Raw genomic sequence first — 23,222 nt, 5'->3', positions numbered from 1 at the left:
TATGAGCACTGTATTTCCTAAAATCCTAACTGGGTTTGCGAGTGTTGTCTCGTAAAACGAGCAGCATTCAGGCCAAAGCTGTGTGCAGTGCTACATTTAGCCTGAGTTGGGGGGGGGGGGGTGCCAGAGCCAGTGGCAAACGTCGACGATCGTCGCCATTCAGAAATGGCCGGAAAGGCCCGCGGACAGTTTGGCTGACCTCGGCAAACCTCTGAAAGGCTCGTGAACGGAGTCTTTCCGAGGTTTGCCGAGGTCAGCCAAACTGTCCTCGGGCCTTTCCGGCCATTTCTGAGGCTCTCCGGTGCCCGCCCGCCTCTGGCCACATGCGGTATTGCATGCTATCGAAGTCAATGCGGAACAAATTATTTTCGTTTCCATTGACTTCAATAAGGTAACTCAATTTGATATGCGAGTGCTTTGGATTACGAGCATTCTCCTGGAACGGATCATGCTCGTAATCCAAGGTTCCACTGTATGTGCTTTGAGTACACATAAATGCACGTGTCTTAACATGCATTCACAAGCTGCGTTGCATTTTAAAATGCACTGCAATACATGTTTACCTATTTTTAAACTTCACCAAGCTTTATTTGTAAAGGAAGCTGCAACTCACTGTTTATACGGACTGAGTTGTGTTACGCTGAAAAAAAGCAGGACAGGTAGGGTGTGAACTGCTCATATTGAAATAAATTGCTTTTACAATGTATATGTGCTGACATGCATTGATCAATGTAAGCCAGCACATCTGTTGGGAATATAGTCTAAGTCAGTGGTCATCAACCCTGTCCTGCAGGGCCCACTAACAGGCCAGGTTTTATGTATTACCATGGGGAGATGCAGTCTAGAATACTACAATCACTGAGCAGCAAATGATATCACCTGTGATGTATTTCAGTTATCTTGCAAACCTGGCCTGTTAGTGGGCCCTGTAGGGCAGGGTTGATGACCACTGGTCTAAGTGACTGATCTTTGCTGCAAGAACTCTAGTGACTAGCTGCAAATTTACCCCTCAGGCACAGGTTACAGATTCTTTCTCCAGTCCACTCGATTTCCTGGTAGGGTCTCTCCAACACAAGCTTACATGCATCTGTAATAGGGTGCAGTTAACTAGTCTGCCACTAGGTGGCTCCATCTTGGAATAGTGTAATCAGGTGCTAGGTCCCTTTTAGCTAGAGCCCCCGTGTAGTGATGTCACGAGTGAGTCAGTGGGCAAATATATGCCAGGTTGAGAGGAGACTAATGGAATTGGGATATGGGAGCCAGATACCCCACCAGCATGCACATGTAGTCAGTTAAGTGGAGGCCCTGGACAGGGCAGGAAAACAGGGAGAGATAGTCCTGCACTCAGAAGAGCTGACTGTAGTCATCCTGTCTCTTATGGTGGTGGAGGCTAGAGCTGGTTGCAAAAAGCCTTTTAGGCCAAGCCAAGTGTTCTCTAAAGTGAGTCTATTCCCCTGAAGGACCTAGAAGAAGTGTACTAAAGCCAGAGGTGTAACTGCAGAGATCCAGTCTAAAAGGACTACAGGTAAGGCGTTATGAGCTGGACGCCGATAGCCTAAGGCAAGCCAAAGCCCTCTGAGTGAGTACTAATGACCCTGGGAAAGATAAAGACTACGTTAAGGGAATATGGCTTAAGGGCGAATCGTTATATGCTGCTTTCACCTGTGGCTGCTGCATATCGTCCACTCTATGTGATTGCCAAAGTATTGTCAAGTGACCCGGGATAGGATGTCTATGTGATGTGACTGTAAATTCCATATTTTAAAGTAACATCGATAAAGTTCAGCAACTATACTTCTTTTGGGTGGACATTCTTTTCTTCAGAATATAAAGACTAATTAACAGCATAGGCATGTGCACAGGGTGTGCCTGTTGTGCCTAGGCACACTCTTATCAGCTAATACACATTAGCATTATTGCTCTGTGTAGCAGCTGGGGGATGGGAAAGAGCTTCCTCTTACCGGCTCTGCCATAAGAGAAATACTTACTCACTTCTCGTGTGTACGGCCGACCAGACAGGTTTACATTTGTCCACCCGACTGTTTTCGAGCGGACACATGTTTCTTAGCATGCTAAGAAACATGTCCGCTGGAATCCTTTCCGTCAGACATGTTCGGTCGTCTGTACAGACTCACCGTACATGTCCGAGCGGCCGCCATCCCTCGCATGCGTCGAATCACTTCGACGCATGCGTGGAAGCATTGACCTTCCAGCGTCGCGCACGTCGCCGCATCATCGTCGTGGCAACGGCGCGGACACATCACCGCGCTGTCTGTCCGTGCGGATTTCTGTCTGATGGTGTGTACAACCATCAGACAGAAATCTCCGAGGGGACATGTCCGCTGAAAACGGTCCGGCGGACCGTTTTCAGCGGACTGTCCCCTCGTCTGTACGAGGCCTAAGAAGAAGAAGAAGAAGCAAGGCAGGGACTTGTACCAGTGGGCTTAAAATATTGCCCAATCACAAGCCCCCTTACACACGTTCACCCCCTTACCTGGATTTTTCTAGGGTAGTTTCTGCCATGGGTCTACCAGCTGCAGCTACCAAGCAAGTAGATACCCACACAGGTAACTGAGGAGCAGCAAAAGGAGTGAGCTCTCTTGTTTATCCACCGGCTCTGCTTTTTGAGACACTACTGCTGTCTGTCCTCTTATAGCTGGTGCATGCATGCCACTCTAGAACAGCCCCTCTCCCCACACACATACACAATGCTCTCCTATTCAGAAATTTCACAAACCAATGCACCCATGAATTGCCCAGCCCTACTTATTTGCAAACTTGTTTCAGGTAAGGAATGTAAAGAATTGAAGAGAGTAAACATAACAGCCAGATAACTAGCATTTCTATAATATGAAGTGGCAATGGCAGCTTTCATGTCTCTCAGAAATGTTTTTTTTTTTTTTTAACAAACACCTTACTAGTACATTTCCAAACACTTAGCAGCAATGATATTGTTTTATTCATATACAGGCATTAACATACCTCTTTGTTCTTTGGATATCTTTGATATGACAACTGGGATGTTATGTTCAGCTCCTCCCTAGAAAAAAAAAACACATAAAAGAGAAATTAAATTTTTACATGTGGGAAATTAGAATTAAAGCCATTTTTAGTAAATAAAATAATACCCACCATTGTAAAGTTTTGACATTAAGCAATATTGCTTATTCTATTATGCATACACAAGTATACTCCTATCTTACCAGTCAGCCGTATGTGAACTGCTGTGACCTGTGTTCCTATGCATACATCAGAGCAAGACCATGCCTTATCCATGTTTGAAATGTTCAAATCTGACATTAAGGCCCACAGAGCTTTGCTTCAGTTATCATCAAGTGTACAGACACTCAGTGACAGGTAAGATACAAACCTTGTCAGAAAAGACAAATGCGGTAAGGGGATTACACAGCTTATAGACCGCAAAGAGAAAAGAAGACCCATAAAAACTGTATTAAAAATGTTTCTTGAAAAGTTAAAGACTCCCAACCATTAGCAAAATATTAACGTGCATCTATGTTCTAATGTAAAATTATTCATTAATTCTTACATTGTATTTTAATTATTTATAGCCTACTCCAATTAATCTGAGCAGCCTTGAAGTTTGCAAACTTACTTTGTGAAGATCCCATGGGCGTAGTATAAGGGATTGCAGGGTCACAATTGCAACCCCGTCCCTGCCTCAGGGGGGCCCATGCAGTCTCCCTCTCACATTAAAGTGGATCTAAACCCCACATTTTTTTTTATGTCACAATGTAGAGTATACGATTTCCTATCATCTGTGCCCAGTCTTGCCACACAGAGTTAATGCAGCTCTGAGCAGTCCTCTTTTATTGTTCAGTGAAAATTAACAGACTTCCAGATAAAAACCTGTCCAAATAAAAAGTCCTTTCCTCTCTCCTTGCTTTGAGTGACAGGTTGTTTACATATCTAGCTTGGACATGTTTATCATATGTTATGTTATGTTTATCATAATATGAGGTGATCCTCCCCCACATAACACATCCTGGTAATATACAATGAACTCATATTGGCTTTGGCCAATTATGGCTTAGGGGGTTTAGTACACGCCCCAAACTATAAAAGGCCGCCTGGAGGTCGGCCTTGTGTAGTGTGTGGTGGTTAAGAGAGGACAGAGCCAGTTTCATTTTTTGCAGGTAGATAGAGCAGGCAGGCAGGCAGGCAGGCTAGTCAGTTAATGTTACAGTGTGTAGAGGATATATATACATCCCAGGTGTTGTACATATATTTATACACTGTTTAGTTTAGCTAGATCAATTCTTCCTAATTTACTGGCAGGCAGGTGATTGTGCTAGCTGCAGTATTCTTACGTGGTTTATTGCCTGTGTCCTCTGTAGTTTGCACCTAAAGCTACTTGGTGTGTACTGGCTGTGTGCTCTGTAGTTTGCACCTAAAGCTACTTGGTGTGTACTGACCGTGTGCTCTGTAGTTTGCACCTAAAGATTCAGGAGCAGTTATTTTAATGATGCTTAAATTAAACAAAAAAAAAAAAAATGAAAAATTCCTTTAAAATTTTTACCTGCTGGGTGTCTATAGTATGCCTGTGAAAACGTCTTTGAGAACCCGGGTCTTGCCCCAGGGAACATGTATCAATGGAGGAGTCCTGAAAAAAACGATAGTTTTTAAAACTTTTTTTCCATTGATACATGCTCCCTGGGGCAAGACCCGGGTTCTCAAAGACGTTTTCACAGGCATACTATAGACACCCAGCAGTTACAATATTTTAAGGAATTTTTCATTTTTTTTTTATTTTTTTTTATTTAAGCATCATTAAAATCACTGCTTCTGAAAAAACAACCATTTTTGATACATGTTCCCTAGGGCAAGACCCGGGTTCTCAAAGACGTTTTACGACAATAACTTGCATATTAGGCTTTAAAATGAGCACTTTTGAATTCGAACGTTCGAGTCCCATAGACATCAATGCGGTTCTAAATGTTTGCGCGAACGTTCGGTCCGTTCGAAGGTTCTGGTGCGCACCGAACGGGGGGGTGTTCGGCTCATCCCTATTGTTAGCCCTTTCCTTTTATGGTGGTGGTGCCTGAGAGAACCAAGCAAAAAGAAGAAAGAACATCCAGCAACTAAAAAAGAAAATTAACCTTCTTATGATATAAGGGGTCACAACAAATCTGGTGAGTGGCACACACAAAGGGTGGAATGTGGAGGTGATCACAGGCTGTGGTACAGTTGAAAAAGAGAGATTAACAGTGCAGCAAGCATTTTAGATTCACTAGATGTACTTTACTTTATGTGTGGAGCACTGAGATGAACTGTGATTGCGATTTTGGCAAGGCAATTTGAGAAGTGGTATCATTAATAGTAGTTGTATATTTGATCCATTATCTGAACACTGAACATAATAATAGTCATTGCTTAATGGATGTACTGTACAGCACATATAGATTAAGTATTTTATTTCATTATTTAGAGAGCAATCAATGTATTAATTTATCTATTTATTAATTCCTATACTGTTTTGCACATATAAATATTTATTTATGATTCACTCTGGAAATTAAGGTTAAAGTGTACCTGACACGGTTTATACTTTTTTAGATGTATAATGTAGCATCAGGTTTATTATATCTCTTGTAGAAAGACAACAAAAACAACAGTGGGGGAAGTGTATAGTGTATAGCATTCTATACATGAATAAACGTTAAGGCTAGACTCCAGACAAGTTGTTTACCACAAGTAGAATACATACAGTATATGGGGTCTTTTTTCCCTGACAAATGATTTGCAACTCTGTACAGCAGGCTTTGCGATCTAGATGTGTTATAAGGATGAAAATTGCATGCTACTATGTATCATTTAAAGTGAAAATAACTACAATGAATATAGTGAAATAGAAAACCAGAGTAAACTCAAATAAACACAAAAACACAATGAATGTGAACAGCTGCAACCACTTAGTTGTGTACTCAAAATCACTGCATAAACAAATGAAAAAAGAAGGGGGGAGTGGTGCGCTTATTCAATATAATGTGCCGTTAACATAAAACCCAAAAATAATGAACTGATGACTCACTTGTTACTAAGGCAAACCTATTGGTGTAGATGGTGTATAAATACCCGGTGCTCTTTACATGGCTCTTATCCCTGAGGAAGACACGTGACCAGTGACGCAACGCATCGGGTAGAGCCTTGTGACGTCACTTCCGGCGCTTATTGCATGGTAAGGAGGCGAGTGTGTCACTACTTCCATTTTATATTGCAGTTTTTGTTCTTGCTTGATGTTAGCAGTTATTTATTAACCACTTCCCGACCCCCGCATGTACATATACGTCCACAATATGGCACGTACAGGCACATGGGCGTATAGGTACGTCCCCGCCTTACCTCGGTTCGGGGGTCCGATCGGGACCCCCTCCGGTACATGCGAGGGCCGGGAACGGTGTACGGGAGGTCCGGGAGGAGGGGGCGGCTATTGGTTTCCAGCCGTCCCCTCTCGATCTCCCTCGGCGAATCAGATTGCACCTGAGCCCTCCCTGCCTGTGTAACTGTAAACACAGGCAGGGAGGAAGTGACGTTTTCTCCCCTCTGGCGGTCTTTTCGTCCGGTTCCAGAGGAGAGAAGACGTCAGTACTGTGAGTTGCACCAACAGCACACTGACACAGCACACATAGGCACATAACCCCCCCCGATCACCCCCCCCAGCACCCCCAGATCACCCCCTGTCACAGTGTCACTGATTGCAGTGATCATTTATTTTCTGATCACTGCTTTTAGTGTCAGTGTGACAGAAAAAAGTGTCAGGGCAGTTAGGTTTAGGCCCCTTTAGGTCCAGGGTAGCCCCCTACCCCCCCCCCAATAAAGGTTTAACCCCTGATTGCCCCTAAAGTTAACCCTTTCACCCCTATTGCCAGTGTCACTAAGCGATCGGTTTCTGATCGCTGTATTAGTGTCACTGTTGCCGCTAGGCAGTTAGTTTTTTTTGAGGTTCGCCGCCAGGTTTATATAGCGTTAGGTACCCCCATAAATAAAGGTTTTAACCCCTGATTGCCCCTAGAGTTAACCCTTTCACCCCTATTGCCAGTGTCACTAAGCGATCGGTTTCTGATCGCTGTATTAGTGTCACTGTTGCCGCTAGGCAGTTAGTTTTTTTTTGAGGTTCGCCGCCAGGTTTATATAGCGTTAGGTACCCCCATAAATAAAGGTTTTAACCCCTGATTGCCCCTAGAGTTAACCCTTTCACCCCTATTGCCAGTGTCACTAAGCGATCGGTTTCTGATCGCTGTATTAGTGTCACTGTTGCCGCTAGGCAGTTAGTTTTTTTTGAGGTTCGCCGCCAGGTTTATATAGCGTTAGGTACCCCCATAAATAAAGGTTTTAACCCCTGATTGCCCCTAGAGTTAACCCTTTCACCACTGATCACTGTATAAGTGTCACTGGTGACGTGGTTAGCCAGTTAGTTATTTAGTTATTTTAGGTTCGCCACCAGGTTTTTAGAAAGCGTTAGGTACCCCCATATATTACCGAATAAAGGTTTTAACCCCCTGATTGCCCCCTAGTTAACCCTTTCACCAGTGATCACCGTATAAGTGTTACGGTTGACGCTGGTTGGTTAGTTTGCTGTTTATAGCATCAGAGCACCCGCCGTATATAACCCAATAGGTTTAACCCCCTGATCACCCGGCGGGTGATATAAATTTAATTTTAGCGCCAGTCAGGGTCTGCGTCGCCCCAGGCAGCGTTAGGTTAGAGCCAGTACCGCTTACACCCACTCGCTAAGCATACACCCCCCTTAGTGGTATAGGATCTGAACGGATCGATACCTGATCTGATCAGATCTATACTAGCGTACCCAGCAGTTTAGGGTACCCAAAAACGCATTGTTAGCGGAATCAGCCCAGATACCCGCTAGCACCTGCGTTTTCCCCCTCTGCCCAGCCCAACCCACCCAAGTGCAGTATCGATCGATCACTGTCACTTACAAAACACAAGACACATAACTGCAGCGTTCGCAGAGACAGGCCTGATCCCTGCGATCGCTTACAGTTTTTTTTGAAGCGTTTTCTACATTTGCTTTTCTATAGTCAGGTGCTTTTTTTACCTGTGAATCCTTACCATTGTACCACTAAATTTAGAGTCCAAAATGGCAAACCGAAGGTACAATGATAAGCAGGCCTTGGAGTTCATGTGCATGTCAGATAGTGAAGAGGAGGAGGTCACGCATCTGACAGATTCTGGCTCAGAATATGAACCCATTTACGACAGCGGCTCCATGTCAGATAGCTCGCACGACGAAGTTGAGGTCCCTGCTAAGGCCAGGCGTACCCGATCCCATTCTGATGTTGTTGAGCAGCAAGAACCGCAGGACCCTCGTATGGAGCAGAGATCCAGTACTAGCGCCGCTATTCCTTCTGGTGAATTGGCAAGCACCAGCGGCCTAGTACACCCTGGTCGTTTATCCAGCACTGCAGTAACACTTGGTGACGTGGCGAGTCCCATAAGTGCAGTTGAAGCTGGCGATGTGGCAAGCACAAGCAGTGTCCCGCTGCCACCAAGAAGAAGACAGAGACAGGCCCGTCGTGCCCATAGTGCCCTTCCTGTAGAATTTGCCTATCCTGATTGGGTCCCCACCACTTCTACAGCACCTGTACTTCCCCCATTCACTGGCCAACCCGGTATTCAGGTGGATACAGCGAACTTTACGTCACTTGATTTTTATTCGCTGTATTTCACGGAAGATCTCTATAGATCTATTGTGGACCAGACTAATTTATATGCTGGTACTTACATCGCCGCTAACCCCCAGTCTCGCCTTGCCAAACAATGGAAACCTCTCGAGGTTTCCGAATTTAAGACCTTTCTGGGCCTTACCCTCAACATGGGCATACACAAATTTCCGTCATTGCGGATGTATTGGTCCACACATCCCATTGACCATATGTACATTTTCTCTGCTCACATGGCCAGGAAACGATACGAGGCGATCCTGCGGTTCCTGCATTTCAGTGACAATGCACTTTGTCGTCCACGTGGAGACCCTGAATTTGACCGCTCTACAAAATTCGGCCCCTCGTAAACCATTTCAACGAACGTTTTGCAGCCTTGTTTAATCCCCAGCAGGTTGTATGCGTTGATGAGTCCCTGATTAAATTTGCTGGCCACTTGTCTTTCAAACAGTACCTTCCCAGCAAGCGTTCCAGATACGGGGTCAAGCTCTATAAGCTCTGTGACAGGGCCACAGGCTACACATGGAGCTTTAGGGTTTACGAGGGAAAAGATAGTCAGGTAGAGCCGGAAGGATGCCCAGATTACATGGGGAGCGCTGGCAAGATTGTTTGGGACTTGGTGTCACCCTTATTCGGAAAGGGGTACCATTTGTATGTGGACAATTTTTACAGCAGCGTGCCACTTTTTAGCCACTTATTTGATCAACAGATTGGAGCATGTGGCACCGTGCGACCTAATCGCCGGGGCTTCCCCCAGCGGCTTGTAGATGCCCGTGTTAGGCCGGGGGCGAGAGCCTGCTGCAGATGTAAAAATTTGCTCGCTGTGAAGTGGCGGGACAATAGGAATGTTTTCGTTCTTACCACCCTTCACGCAGACACGACAGTCCAAATTCGTACGGCGACTGGTGTTGTGGAGAAACCCCTCTGTGTCCACGAATATAACCAAAACATGGGAGGGGTGGACCTCAACGACCAGTTAATGGCGCCGTATCATATTGCCCGTAAGACGAGACGCTGGTACAAAAAAGTGTCTCTACATTTATTTCAATTGGCTCTACTGAATGCTCATGACGTATACAGAGCTTCAGGACGGAATGAATCCTTCCTTCAATTCCAGAGGGATATCATCACAGAACTCCTGTATCCAGGCGGTATTGTACCTCACCATCTCCTACCAAATGCAGTAAGCCGACTGCATGAGAGGCATTTTTCTTATGTCCTCCCGAGTACCCCTACCCAACGAACCCCCCAAAGAAAATGTCGTGTCTGTACCAAGCGCGGATTTAGGCGTGACACCCGTTATTTTTGTCCCAAATGTCCTGGCAATCCTGGTCTTTGTATTGGTGAATGTTTTGAACGCTTCCACACACACGTTAATTATTAGTGTAGGGTGAAACATTTCACAGGCTAGGCACACTCACACAGGGTCTCCCAAGATGCCATCGCATTTTGAGAGACCCAAACCTGGAACCGAAAAGTTGAAGTTACAGTTCACAGTTACAAAAAAAAGTGTTAAAAAAAAAAAAGTAAAAAATAAAAACACACAAAAAAATATAAAATAAAAAAACCAAAAATAGTTGTCGTTTTATTGTTCTCTCCCTCTCTATTCTCTCTCTATTGTTCTGCTCTTTTTTACTGTATTCTATTCTGCAAAGTTTTATTGTTGTTATGTTTTTTCATGCTTGCTTTTCAGGTATGTAATTTATTTTACTGTTTTCAGGTACGCCATTCAGCTGTTGCGCGGACTTATTTATCTTGACAGCAACAGCGTTTGCTCCCACGATATATAAAGCCGCGACTCCAGTGCTGTAGGAGGTGATTTCACCACCACAGTTAAAAAAAAGAGCATATATGCCGAAGCATGCGGGCAGCAGGGGCGGAGGAGCGATTTTGCTCCTAATGCCGCGTACATACGGTTGACATTCCTACGGAGGCTTTCCCGTGGAAAAGTCTGACCATGTGTACACGGCATAGAAAAGTCCGACCGTGTGTACGCGGCATAGAAAAGTCCGACCGTACGCGGCATAACTTTTTTGCGGGAGGATGCCCCCATGCTTTGGCATATATATATTTTAGGCACAGGTTGCGTTAAAAAATGTTTTATTTTTTACTATGTTTTTTTATAGGTATTTGCTTTGCAGGTATGGTATGATCTTACTGTTATACTGGAATGTTACTTTGTTTTAATGTTAACCATCATTTGCTTAGCAGGTACGCCATTCAGTTGCAGTGCGGATTTATTTAGCGTGACAGCAACAGCGTTTGCTCCCACAATATATAAAGCCGCGACTCCAATGCTGTAGGAGGTGATTTCACCACTACAGTTCAAAAAAGAGCATATATGCCGGAGCATGGGGGCATTAGGGGCGGAGGAGCGATTTTGCTCCTAATGCCGCGTACATACGGTTGACATTCCTACGGAGGCTTTCCTGTGGAAAAGTCTGACCATGTGTACACGGCATAGAAAAGTCCGACCGTGTGTACGCGGCATAGAAAAGTCCGACCGTACGCGGCATAACTTTTTTGCGGGAGGATGCCCCCATGCTTCGGCATATATAAATGGTGCATGTATGCCCATCATTAGAAGTGGGTGGATGAAGGGAGGTATTCTAATGGTGGGCATACCCACCGATCAATCTTTTTTTTGTTCAGCCAACAGACTGCATGAAAAAAAAAAAGATTACAATACATGTCCAACAAGAACCATCAACGTACTGGTATGTTGCAGGACTTTGAATGGTTATACCAGAATGATGCCTGCGGGTTTAGGCATCATCTTGGTATCATTCTTTTCAGCCAGCGGTCGGCTTTCATGTAAAAGCAGTCCTAGCGGCTAATTAGCCTCTAGACTGCTTTTACATTCAGTGGGAGGGAATGTCCCCCCCCCCAGATATAAACGGCGCCATTGAGAATATGGGAAAGCATTTTATCACACCGATCTTGGTGTGGTCAGATGCTTTGAGGGCAGAGGAAAGATCTAGGGTCTAATAGACCCCATTTAAAAAAAAAAGAGTACCTGTCACTAACTATTGCTATCATAAGGGATATTTACATTCCCTGAGATAACAATAAAAATGATAAAAAAATAAATAAATGGAAGGAACAGTTAACAAATAAAATAAAAAAAGCGAAATAAATATATAAAAAATTAAAAAAATAAAAAAAAGCATCCCTGTCCCCCCCTGCTCTTGCGCAAAGACGAACGCAAGCGTCGGTCTGGAGTCATATGTAAACAGCAATTGCACCATGCATGTGAGGTATCACCGCGAAGGGCAGATCGAGGGCAGTCATTTTAGCAGTAGACCTACTCTGTAAATCTAATGTGGTAACCTGTAAAGGCTTTTAAAGGCTTTTAAAAATGTATGTAGTTTGTCGCCACTGCGCGTTTGTGCGCAATTTTAAAGTATGTCGTGTTTGGTATCCATGTACTCGGCCTAAGATCATAATTTTTATTTCATCAATAATTTGGGCAATATAGTGTGTTTTAGTGCTTTAAAATAAAAAAAAGTGTATTTTTTCCCCAAAAAATGCGTTTGAAAAAACGCTGCGCAAATACTGTGTGGAAATTTTTTTTGCAACACCCACCATTTTAATCTGTAGGGCCTTTGCTTTAAAAAAATATATAATGTTTGGGGGTTCAACTTTACTTTCTTGCAAAAAAATAATATGTTTTTATGTAAACAAACAGTGTCAGAAAGGGCTTTTTCTTCAAGTGGTTAGAAGAGTGGGTGATGTGTGACATAAGCTTCTAATTGTTGTGCATAAAATGCCAGGACAATTGAAAACCCCCCCAAATGACCCCATTTTGGAAAGTAGACACCCCAAGCTATTTGCTGAGAGGCATCTTAAGTCCATGGAATATTTTAGATTTTGACCCAAGTTGCGGGAAATATAAATATATATATATATATATTTTTTTTTTTGCGCAAAGTTGTCACTAAATGATATATTGCTCAAACATGCCATGGGCATATGTGGAATTACACCCCAAAATGCATTCTGCTGCTTCTCCTGAGTACGGGGATACCACATGTGTGAGACTTTTTGGGAGCCTAGCCGCGTACGGGACCCCAAAAACCAATCACCGCCTTCAGGCTTTCTAAGGGTGTAAATTTTTGATTTCACTCCTCACTACCTATCACAGTTTCGAAGGCCATAAAATGCCAAAATAGCACAAAAAAAACCCAAATGACCCCATTTTGGAAAGAAGACACCCCAAGGAAACTGCTGAGAGGCATGTTGAGTCCATTGATTTTTTTTTTTTTTTCTAAAGTGATTGAATAATGAGAAAAAAAAAAAAAAAAGAAAAATGTGTCACTAAATGATATATTGCTCACACATGCCATGGTTATATGTGGAGTTGCACCCTAAAATACATTCTGCTGCTTCTCCTGAGTACGGGGATACCACATGTTTGGGACTTTTTGGGAGCCTAGCCGCGTACGGGACCCCGAAAACCAAGCACCGCCTTCAGCATTTCTAAGGGCGCAAATTTTTGATTTCACTCCTCACTACCTATCACAGTTTCGAAGGCCATAAAATGCCAAAATAGCACAAAAAACCCCCAAATGACCCCATTTTGGAAAGTAGACACCCCAAGCTATTTGCTGAGAGGCATGTTGAGTCCATGGAATATTTAATTTTTTTGCCCCAAGTGATTGAATCATGACCAAAAAAAATTAAAATAAAAAAATGTACAAAACATTGTCACTAAATGATATATTTCTCACACATGCCATGGTTATATGTGGAATTGCACCCCAAAATACATTCTGCTACTTCTCCTGAGTACGGGGATACCACATGTGTGGGACTTTTTGGGAGCCTAGCCGCGTATGAGACCCCGAAAACCAAGCACCGCCTTCAAGATTTCTAAGGACATAAATTTTTGATTTCACTCACACAAATCTTGAAGGCAGTGCTTGGTTTTCGGGGCCCCGTACGCGGCTAGGCTCCCAAAAAGTCCCACACATGTGGTATCCCCGTACTCAGGAGAAGCAGCAGAATGTATTTTGGGGTGCAATTCCACATATAACCGTGGCATGTGTGAGAAATATATCATTTAGTGACAACGTTTTGTATTTTTTTTTTTTTGGTCATTATTCAGTGACTTGGGGCAAAAAAATTTAATATTCCATGGACTCAACATGCCTCTCAGCAAATAGCTTGGGGTGTCTACTTTCCAAAATGGGGTAATTTGGGGGGGTTTTGTGCTGTTTTGGCATTTTATTGCCTTCGAAACTGTGATAGGTAGTGAGGAGTGAAATCAAAAATTTATGCCCTTAGAAATCCTGAAGGCGGTGATTGGTTTTCGGGGTCCCGTACGCGGCTAGGCTCCCAAAAAGTCCCACACATGTGGTATCCCCGTACTCAGGAGAAGCAGCAGAATGTATTTTGGGGTGCAATTCCACATATAACCATGGCATGTGTGAGAAATATATCATTTAGTGACAACTTTTTGTAAACATTTTTTTTTTTTTTTTTTTTCGTCATTATTCAATCACTTGGGACAAAAAAATTTAATATTCAATGGACTCAACATGCCTCTCAGCAGTTTCCTTGGGGTGTCTACTTTCCAAAATGGGGTCATTTGGGGGGGGTTTGTACTGCCCTGCCATTTTAGCACCTCAAGAAATGAGATAGGCAGTCATAAAATAAAAGCTGTGTAAATTCCAGAAAATGTACCCTAGTTTGTAGACGCTATAACTTTTGCGAAAACCAATAAATATACGCTTATTGCGATTTTTTTTACTAAAGACATGTGGCTGAATACATTTTGGCCTAAATGTTTGACTAAAATTTAGTTTATTCGATTTTTTTTACTTTTTGTTATAAGAAAAATCATTTTTTTTCAAAATTTACGGTCTTTTTGCGTTTATATCGCAAAAAATAAAAATCGCAGAGGCGATCAAATACCATCAAAATAAAGCTCTATTTGTGGGAAGAAAAGGACGCAAGTTTCGTTTCGGTACAACATTGCATGACCGCGCAATTACCAGTTAAAGCAGCGCATTGCCAAATTGTAAAAACACCTTGGGTCTTTAGACAGCGTATTGGTCCGGGGCTTAAGTGGTTAAACACCTTTTACCTTATTTGGCAATATTGCACTATGGTTGTTTTTTATGTTTTCTTTGGGTGCCATCTACACAAGAAGTAGTAGTGTTTTTTAGCAATCTTTTCTCTATATATGAAACTACCCAGTGGTGAGCGCAGGATGTGTTGGTGCTAAGATTCCATGCAGCATTTTGTCTTCACTTGGGACTGGAATGTTTCCGAAGATCCACCAGCAGAATTCCCCATTCCCATGTGATGAGCCTTGTTTGACATTTTGGTCATTTTTGGAGGTGAGAAATCTGTAAAATCAATTGTTGGATTTTACAATCGATGTTGGACTGATGTTTTGTTTTCCTTCTATCAAGCTACTGTTCTACAAGACATCTATATTTATATAAACTGATTACTACTATTTGGTTTTACTTGTACTTTTTTTGCACTTTATTTATTTTTGGGTTTTATGTCAACGGCACATTATATTGAATAAGCGCACCACCCCCACTTCTTTTTTCTTCTTTCTTCATTTGTGATCTAGATAGCCCTGCCAGACTGTGGAGCCAGATCCTCCACCCCACTAAAGCAGCATAACTCAAGGTGAATTCACTGATCAAAACACCCCAATCCCAAGATCCTTACTTGACAATGGTAGAGCAAGTATATCACGCACTCTCTCTAGTACTTTCACTCTCTCTACCAGTTTGAGTGCTTTTAAGTAGGGAATTACAATAAGCTGATATCAAGAGAAACTCGGGTACTTAAAGGGCTTGCAAACCTTCGTGTTTTTTCACCTTAATGCATCCTATGCATTAAGGTGAAAAAACTCCTTGCAGTGTCCGGCCCCCCAGCCCCCCGTTTTTCTTACTTGAGCCCCGAATTTCTGTGGGCGCGATCCCGCATCGCTCTCTCCACGGCTTCTTGGCTCTTCATTGGATAGATTGATAGCAGCACAGCCATTGGCTCCCGCTGCCAATCAAATCCAATGACACAGCCACCGGGGGCGGGGCCGAGTCATACACTCGGCGGTTATGGACACCGAGTGCATAACACAGGAGCACGCCCGCAAGGTAAACCCCCAGGGAAAAGAGCTTCCCAGAGGGGGTTATCTATTGCGGGGAGGAGCCGCGAGAGCCACCATGGGACCCCAGAAGAAAACGATCGGGGCCACTCTACGCAAAACACACTGCACAGTGGAGGTAAGTATGATATGTTTGTTATTTTAAAAAAAACTGAACCTTTGGAACCACTTAAAATGAGTGGCATGTAAACATACATTTAGTGATATGTGCGACAATTTTGAAAAAAATTCAATATTTTTTACTTTTTGCTATAATAAATATCCCCCAAAAATATATAAAAAACTTTTTTTTCCTCTGTTTAGGCCAATAGGTATTATTCTACCTATTTTTGATAAAAAAAATCGCAATAAGCATTTATCGATTGGTTTGCGCAAAATTTATAGCGTTTACAAAATAGGGGATAGTTTTATTGCATTTTTATTAATATTTTTTTTTTTACTACTAATGGCGGCGATCAGCAATTTTTTTCATGACTGCGACATTATGGCAGACACATCGGACAATTTTGACACATTTTTGGGACCATTGTCATTTTCACAACAAAAAGTGCTATAAAAATGCATTGTTTACTGTGAAAATGACAATTACAGTTTGGGAGTTAACCACTAGGGGGCGCGGAAGGGGTTAAGTGTGACCTCATATGTGTTTCTAACTGTAGGGGGGTGGGGCTGGACGTGTGACGTCATTGATCGCCTTTCGCTATATCAGGGAACAGACGATCAATGACAGTGTTCGCTGAAGGTGTTTTACCCTGGTTCTCCTCCTTCTTGGAAAACCAATCACAAATAGTGAAACTGGGGTCTTTCACTTCTGAAAAATGTATGGTGTCATGCGGAGTCCTTCAGGGATCTCCCTTATCGCCCGTATTGTTTAATATCTATCTTCGCCCTCTCTTTGAAATCATCAGTAACCAGAAGTTACTTTACCACTCCTATGCAGACGACACACAACTGTATTTCCGTATCTGCAACAAAAAGGATCATTCTCTTGGACTAGAGAAATGCCTCACTCTAATAGATAACTGGATGACAAACAGTTATCTTAAACTCAATGGTTCGAAAACAGAACTTCTCCTGTTTCACGCTAACCGGAAAAATCACCCCGCGTCAACATGGACTCCCCCGCCCATTCTAGGTAAAACTATCACCCCTAGCACCAAAGTCAAAAGTCTCGGAGTAATTTTCGATACCTACATGACAATGGATGCACAAATAGGGTCAGAAGTCAGCGGATCCCACCATCTGCTGCGCCAACTACGCAGACTCACGCCCTTTATCCCGAAAGAGGACATTGCAGTCGTGGTGGGAACAATCATCAATTCCAGACTCGAGTACGCAAATGCCCTCTATCTAGGACTCCCCAAATACCAAATCACTCGTCTGCAAGTTGTTCAAAATACGGCCGCTCGACTAGTGACTGGAAAAAAACCATGGGAATCAATCTCACCTTCGCTGAGATCCCTTCATTGGTTGCCAGTAAAAGACAGAATCACTTTTAAGGCACTCTGCCTAATGCATAAGTGTATTCAAGGAAACACCCCCCAATATCAATGGGAAAAAATAAAAGCTCATAACCCCAATCACATTCTGCGATCCACCAATCAAAACCTCCTCCAGATACCCAAAGCCAGATACAAGTCCAAAGGAGATCGAAGATTTGCAGTCCAGGGACCTCGCCTGTGGAATGCACTACCAACCACCATCCGACTGGAGTCGGACCACTTGGCCTTCAGGAGAAAGATTAAAACCCATCTCTTCTGAGGTCAAGGGGTTCCTTACCCAAGAAATGGATACAGCGCCCAGAGGCGATTCAGTTCGCATGTGTTGCGCTTTACAAGTCTCTCACTCACTCAGTGCCACTGTGAAGAACTGGGAAGGTGTATTTACACACACCTCTCCCCGTTCTTCAGCTCCTGTGACCGATCGCGGCACTCAGGCGGAGATCGGGTCCGTGGGTCCCGCGTTCACAGAGCTTTGGACCGGGTCGTGGGCACGCACCCGAGACGCGTGCGTGCGACGGCACTTAAAGAGGACGTACAGGTACGTGCTTGTGCCCAGCCGTGCCATTCTGCCGACGTAAGAAATGATGTGACTAATAAGAAAATAGAAAACGTAAAAAAAAAAAATACTTGCTTCTACCTTGAGCCAGTTGTTATTATAATAGAATTAGTAAAACTCTGATGCAATATCATTTACAAAAAGAGGATGAAGGGACCAAGTTTGAGATGTAGTTTGTAAAGACCACAAAAAATGGTGATAGGACAGCAGATAGTTTACAGATTACTCAACCCTTTACACACTAGACATGTGAACTGCTGAAAAAATGTGTTCATTTTGGTTTCATTCATCTTTTGTTTTTCGGGTCATTCGTATGATCGCAATTCATAAATTCGTAAATAAGAAAGAAAATCCAAAAATTCGAAAGAAGTAAAATCCGAAAATGTTAAATACTAACTAATAATAACTAACTATTAAATTATAGGTATTGGAATTCCCTTTCAAATTTGGCTGTTGGTAAACATAACAAATACGAATGTATGCGTATTCCGCATCTAAACAAATGGAACAGAACTAATTGATAATAAATAATAAAATAACATTTTTATTGATATTGTTATTTATTATTATTAATTTGTTACATTCTATTAGTTTAGATACAGTACTCATTATTTCGAATAATTTGTAACTTTGGATAAATTCGTATTCGTTATGTTCACTAACAGCCACATTTTGAAGGAAATTCCAATACCTATAATTTATTAGTTAGTTATTATTTCAGATTATCGAATTTTTGGATTTTCGAATTTCAAATTTTCAAATTTTCCAAACATTTGTAAATTCAGCATGTTACATTTACTCAGAAAGTGCTGTATAAAATAACACCTGTGACAACAAGACCACCTGAAAATGATCTATCTTTATTTCTATGTATTTAGATTTGTTTTTAATACAGGTAAGATACCTGAAAAGTAGAGAAAAAAGGGGAACCCAAGGGTAAACCCTATTTGAACTTTGACAGCACAGTAAACAATGGGGATATATGAAAATAATTTTAATAGAAACAAGACACATACTGTACATGAATATAAGGACAGTACAAATGTTAAAAATCATACATATGAATACATATTATATGACAAGAACCCGAATGCATCAACGTGTTTCGCCATTGGACTTCTTCAGGACGCAATTCAGGATATAAGGATTGCAAGAGCAAAAAAGGATCTCACTATCTTGCAAGTGACTCAAATCTTGATCAGCACAGTGGCTAACGAAGAAATCCAATATAGGAAAAAGAGAAGTTAATGCAGAAAAAGCGCAGTGCTGACAAAGCGAAGTCCGGGGAACTGGTTGTTCCTGAATGGAAGATACAACAATCTTCACACAGGACAGAGTAGATACAAGACAGCCCCAAAACAAGCCCTTATAAGAGGGGTTAGGAAGATACAGAGGAATACTTGAGAGTAGTCACTGAGTCAAGTCAACTAAGTTCCATACATCAATAAGAGTAAATTATTTTCATATATCCTCATTGTTTACTGTGCCGTCAAAGTCCGAATAGGGTTTACCTTTGGGTTCCTCTTTTTTCCCCCTTTTTTCTCTACAATATTATTTAAGGATGCTGGCAATGTGAGTTCTGTCTTCCTTCTTTTCTATATACCTGAAAAGTAAAGTAAAGAAATATATTTTCTCTGCTAAACAAAATATTTTTACACAATTCTATCTGTAGATATAACCAATAGATATTTTTGCCCATTTTGGGTCTAGTGGTTCTTGAAAGAAATGCAGCCCAAATTATACATACATAAGGGCAATTGGGAAGGCATGCTAACATTTATAACTGAAAGATAATATATAAAGAAATGCTTAAAGGAAAAATTCACCTTTAGAAGCAGGTTGCACATTACACCCATATATAGAGCATAACGTGTAACAAGCTTGAGCAGTACCCCCTTTCCACCCCCTGATCCTCCCCCTATGACAGCGGGTGGGGCTCTTCTCCCCGCACCTGCTGTCCCCATATAAAAATAATACTGCTGTGTGGGGCTACGCTCACACAGCCACATCATTGATTCAAAGGGTTCTGTGAAGTAATGAACTACAACTGAGCGCTCTCATACAGTAGTTCATGGATTTTCCTGTTATTTCGTAACTGTCTGCCTTTTCAGACAGCTAAACAGAGTCTTCAGGAGCCTGGCATTGCATATGTGATCCATTGATCATGGATATAATACTTTCCAGGCTGCTGCAGGAAAAAAATTCACATTTTTTTTCCTGCCAAAATATGTGTATTTATTATTTCTCCCCAAAATGTGAACTTAACTATTAAAGTGATTGTAAAGGCTCCCTTTAAAAAAATAATAATAATATGCATGTTATACTTATCTGGTATTGCACAGAGTGGCCCCCCGTCCTCTCTTTTGGAGTCCCCTGCAGACGCTCTAGGCGCCTAAGGATTTAATTGTGCCTGTGTGAAATGGGGGAGAGAGAGCAGCACTGGCTGCAGACTGGCACAGAACTGGATCTATATAGCTGGATCTATATAGGACTCAGGTATGTATATAGGAAAGTTAGGCAGCGATACACTTAGGCCCCGTACACACGATGAGACATGTCCGATGAAAACGGTCCGCGGACCGTTTTCATCGGACATGTCTCCTGGGAGCTTTTGGTCTGATGTGTGTACACACCATCAGACCAAAATCCCCGCGGACAGAGAACGCGGTGTTGTAGAAGACACCGACGTTCTCAAACACAGAAGTGCAATGCTTCCACGCATGCGTCAAATCAATTCAACGCATGCGCAGGATTTCGGGACGCTGGTTACACGTCATAACCAGCGGACATGTCCGATTAGGTGTACTAACCATCGGACATGTCCGACGGACATGTTTCCAGTGGACAAGTTTCTTAGCTTGCTAATAAACTTTTGTCCGCTGGAAACCTGTCCGCTAGGCCGTACACACGGTCGGACATGTCCACGGAAATTGGTCCGCGGACCAGTTTCAGCGAACATGTTCGACCGTGTGTACGCGGCATTACTGTGACATTTTTAACCTTAATGCAGGCAAAAAATTGCTTTTAGAACCAATTTAAATAGTTTTTATCTGAACAAATGGATCCATTAATAAAAAGACGGTGTCCAATATACCTACTGCAGTCATTTTACTTCATCGCTGATCAATTTAATTTAAAATCACTGCAGCCACTACTGACAGCCATGTAAGGCATAAAAGATTGGGATGAGTCACCTACATAGATAAATGTATATAGTCCTGGCTTTATAAAAACACCAACATTATCTTTTCATTTCTAGAAGAAACGTTTCGTAAAACATACGTTCCAATCATAAGTTTCAATAAAAAAAAAAAGGTTTGTGAAATAGGGCTAGCAAAATGTTGGTTGTTTTTGTTATTTTTAATACATTTTTCAGCAATTTTCAGATAACATTAAACTATATCAGTCTCTTCAATCGGAGGATCTTGCAAGCTGGTGTCCATACCACAGTCATATATAGGGCTGAGCGAACGGTTTGGCCCGAGCATAAGTTCTGCATTGCGGCGCTGAACAGTGCATTGCAAGCCCTGATAGGCTGAAGCAGTGAAAGCTTCAGCCAATCAGGGCACAGAGCACTGTCAGAGTCATGATTGGACACTATGGGCCAGATCCACAAAAGAGATACGACGGAGTAACTGCTGTTACTCCATCGTATCCCTTGTCCTAACTTTGGAACTGATCCACAGAAGCAGTTTTCCAAAGTTAGGCAGAAGATCCGGCATGTGTAATTGAATTACACTGCCGAATCTTTGGATGCAGTACCGCATCCGCCGCTGGGGGCATTTCGAGTCGAAATGCCGCTTCTAGTATGCAAATTAGCACTTAGGGCGATCCACAAAGCTTTTCAGCTTCGTTTTTTCGCCGTAAGTTTTAGTTTGCAAGTGTAAAACTAGGGCTGGTTTTACAAAGTGGAAAGTTAGTCACACCATGTAAAAGCCCATTCAAGCGACGGCATTTGGTATGCATTCCTGAGGGAGAACTCCACGGCAATTTGTAAAATCAAAACCGGCATGGGTTCCCCCCCCCAGGAGCATACCAGGCCCTTAGGTCTGGTATGGGTTGTAAGGAGACCCCCCCTACGCCGAAAAATCGACGTAGGGGGTCCCCCTACAATCCATACCAGACCCGTATCCAAAGCACGCTACCCGGCCGGCCAGGAATGGGAGTGGGGACGAGCGAGCGCCCCCCCCTCCTGAGCCGTACCAGGCCGCATGCCCTCAACATGGGGGGGTTGGGTGCTCTGGGGCAGGGGGGCGCACTGCGGGCCCCCCCACCCCAGAGCACCCTGTCCCCATGTTGATGAGGACAGGACCTCTTCCCGACAACCCTGGCCGTTGGTTGTCGGGGTCTGCGGGCGGGAGGCTTATCGGAATCTGGGAGTCCCCTCAAATAAGGGGGCCCCCAGATACTGGCCCCCCACCCTAAGTGAATGGATATGGGGTACATCGTACCCCTACCCATTCACCTGGAGGCAAAGTGATAGTTATTAAACACACACACACATACCAGGGGGGCTTCTTCTTCCACTCTCCGGGGGTCTCCTCCGCTCTCTGGGGGGGGGTTTCTTCTTCCGCTCTCTGGGGGGGTCTTCTCCGCTCTCCGGGGGTCTTCTTCTATCTTCGCCGCTCTCCGCTGTTGACTCGGCGCACCCCGGTTCTTCTGCAGCTGTCCGGTGCCTTCTCCTTCAGCGCTGGCTGCCTGCTATCTTCGTGTGTTAGCTCAATTACTAGCAGGCAGCCAGCGCGGTCTTCTGTGACGTCATGTTCTTCTCTTCTGTTCTTCTCCCCTCTTCCGATGTTGACTCGACGCCTCTTCTCACTGCAATGATGGAAGCGCGCCTTGCATCCCATTTATATAGGCATCATCGTCCCATCATGCTCCGGTAGGTACCCACGTGGTGGGTGCCTACCCACGTGCACCCACCACGTGGGTACCTACCGGAGCATGATGGGACGGTGATGCCTATATAAATGGGATGCAAGGCGTGCTTCCATCATTGCAGTGAGAAGAGGCGTCGAGTCAACATCGGAAGAGGGGGGAAGAACAGAAGAGAAGAACATGACGTCACAGAAGACCGCGCTGGCTGCCTGCTAGTAATTGAGCTAACACACGAAGATAGCAGGCAGCCAGCGCTGAAGGAGAAGGCACCGGACAGCTGCAGAAGAACCGGGGTGCACCGAGTCAACAGCGGAGAGCGGCGAAGATAGAAGAAAACCCCCGGAGAGCGGAGAAGACCCCCCCCGGAGAGCGGAAGAAGAAACCCCCCCCGGAGAGCGGAGAAGACCCCCGGAGAGCGGAAGAAGAAGCCCCCCCTGGTATTAGAGCTAAAGAAGACA

At 43.4% G+C, this 23,222-nt stretch overlaps 1 protein-coding gene across 2 annotated transcripts in view; it reads right to left on the bottom strand.

The window, feature by feature from the left end:
* SNTG1 (syntrophin gamma 1) overlaps positions 1–23,222 on the bottom strand; it is a 795,295-nt gene that overhangs the window by 208,964 nt on the left and 563,109 nt on the right. For both annotated transcript variants that reach the window (XM_040354181.1, XM_040354180.1), the window contains one exon: positions 2,983–3,040. In XM_040354181.1, coding sequence (XP_040210115.1) covers positions 2,983–3,040 — 58 coding nt within the window. The remainder of the gene's footprint in view (positions 1–2,982; positions 3,041–23,222) is intronic.

Source organism: Rana temporaria, chromosome 5 (assembly GCF_905171775.1).
Source record: "Rana temporaria chromosome 5, aRanTem1.1, whole genome shotgun sequence".
Classification (NCBI taxonomy): Eukaryota; Metazoa; Chordata; class Amphibia; order Anura; family Ranidae; genus Rana; species Rana temporaria.
This window is presented reverse-complemented; position numbering and strand designations above follow the sequence as displayed.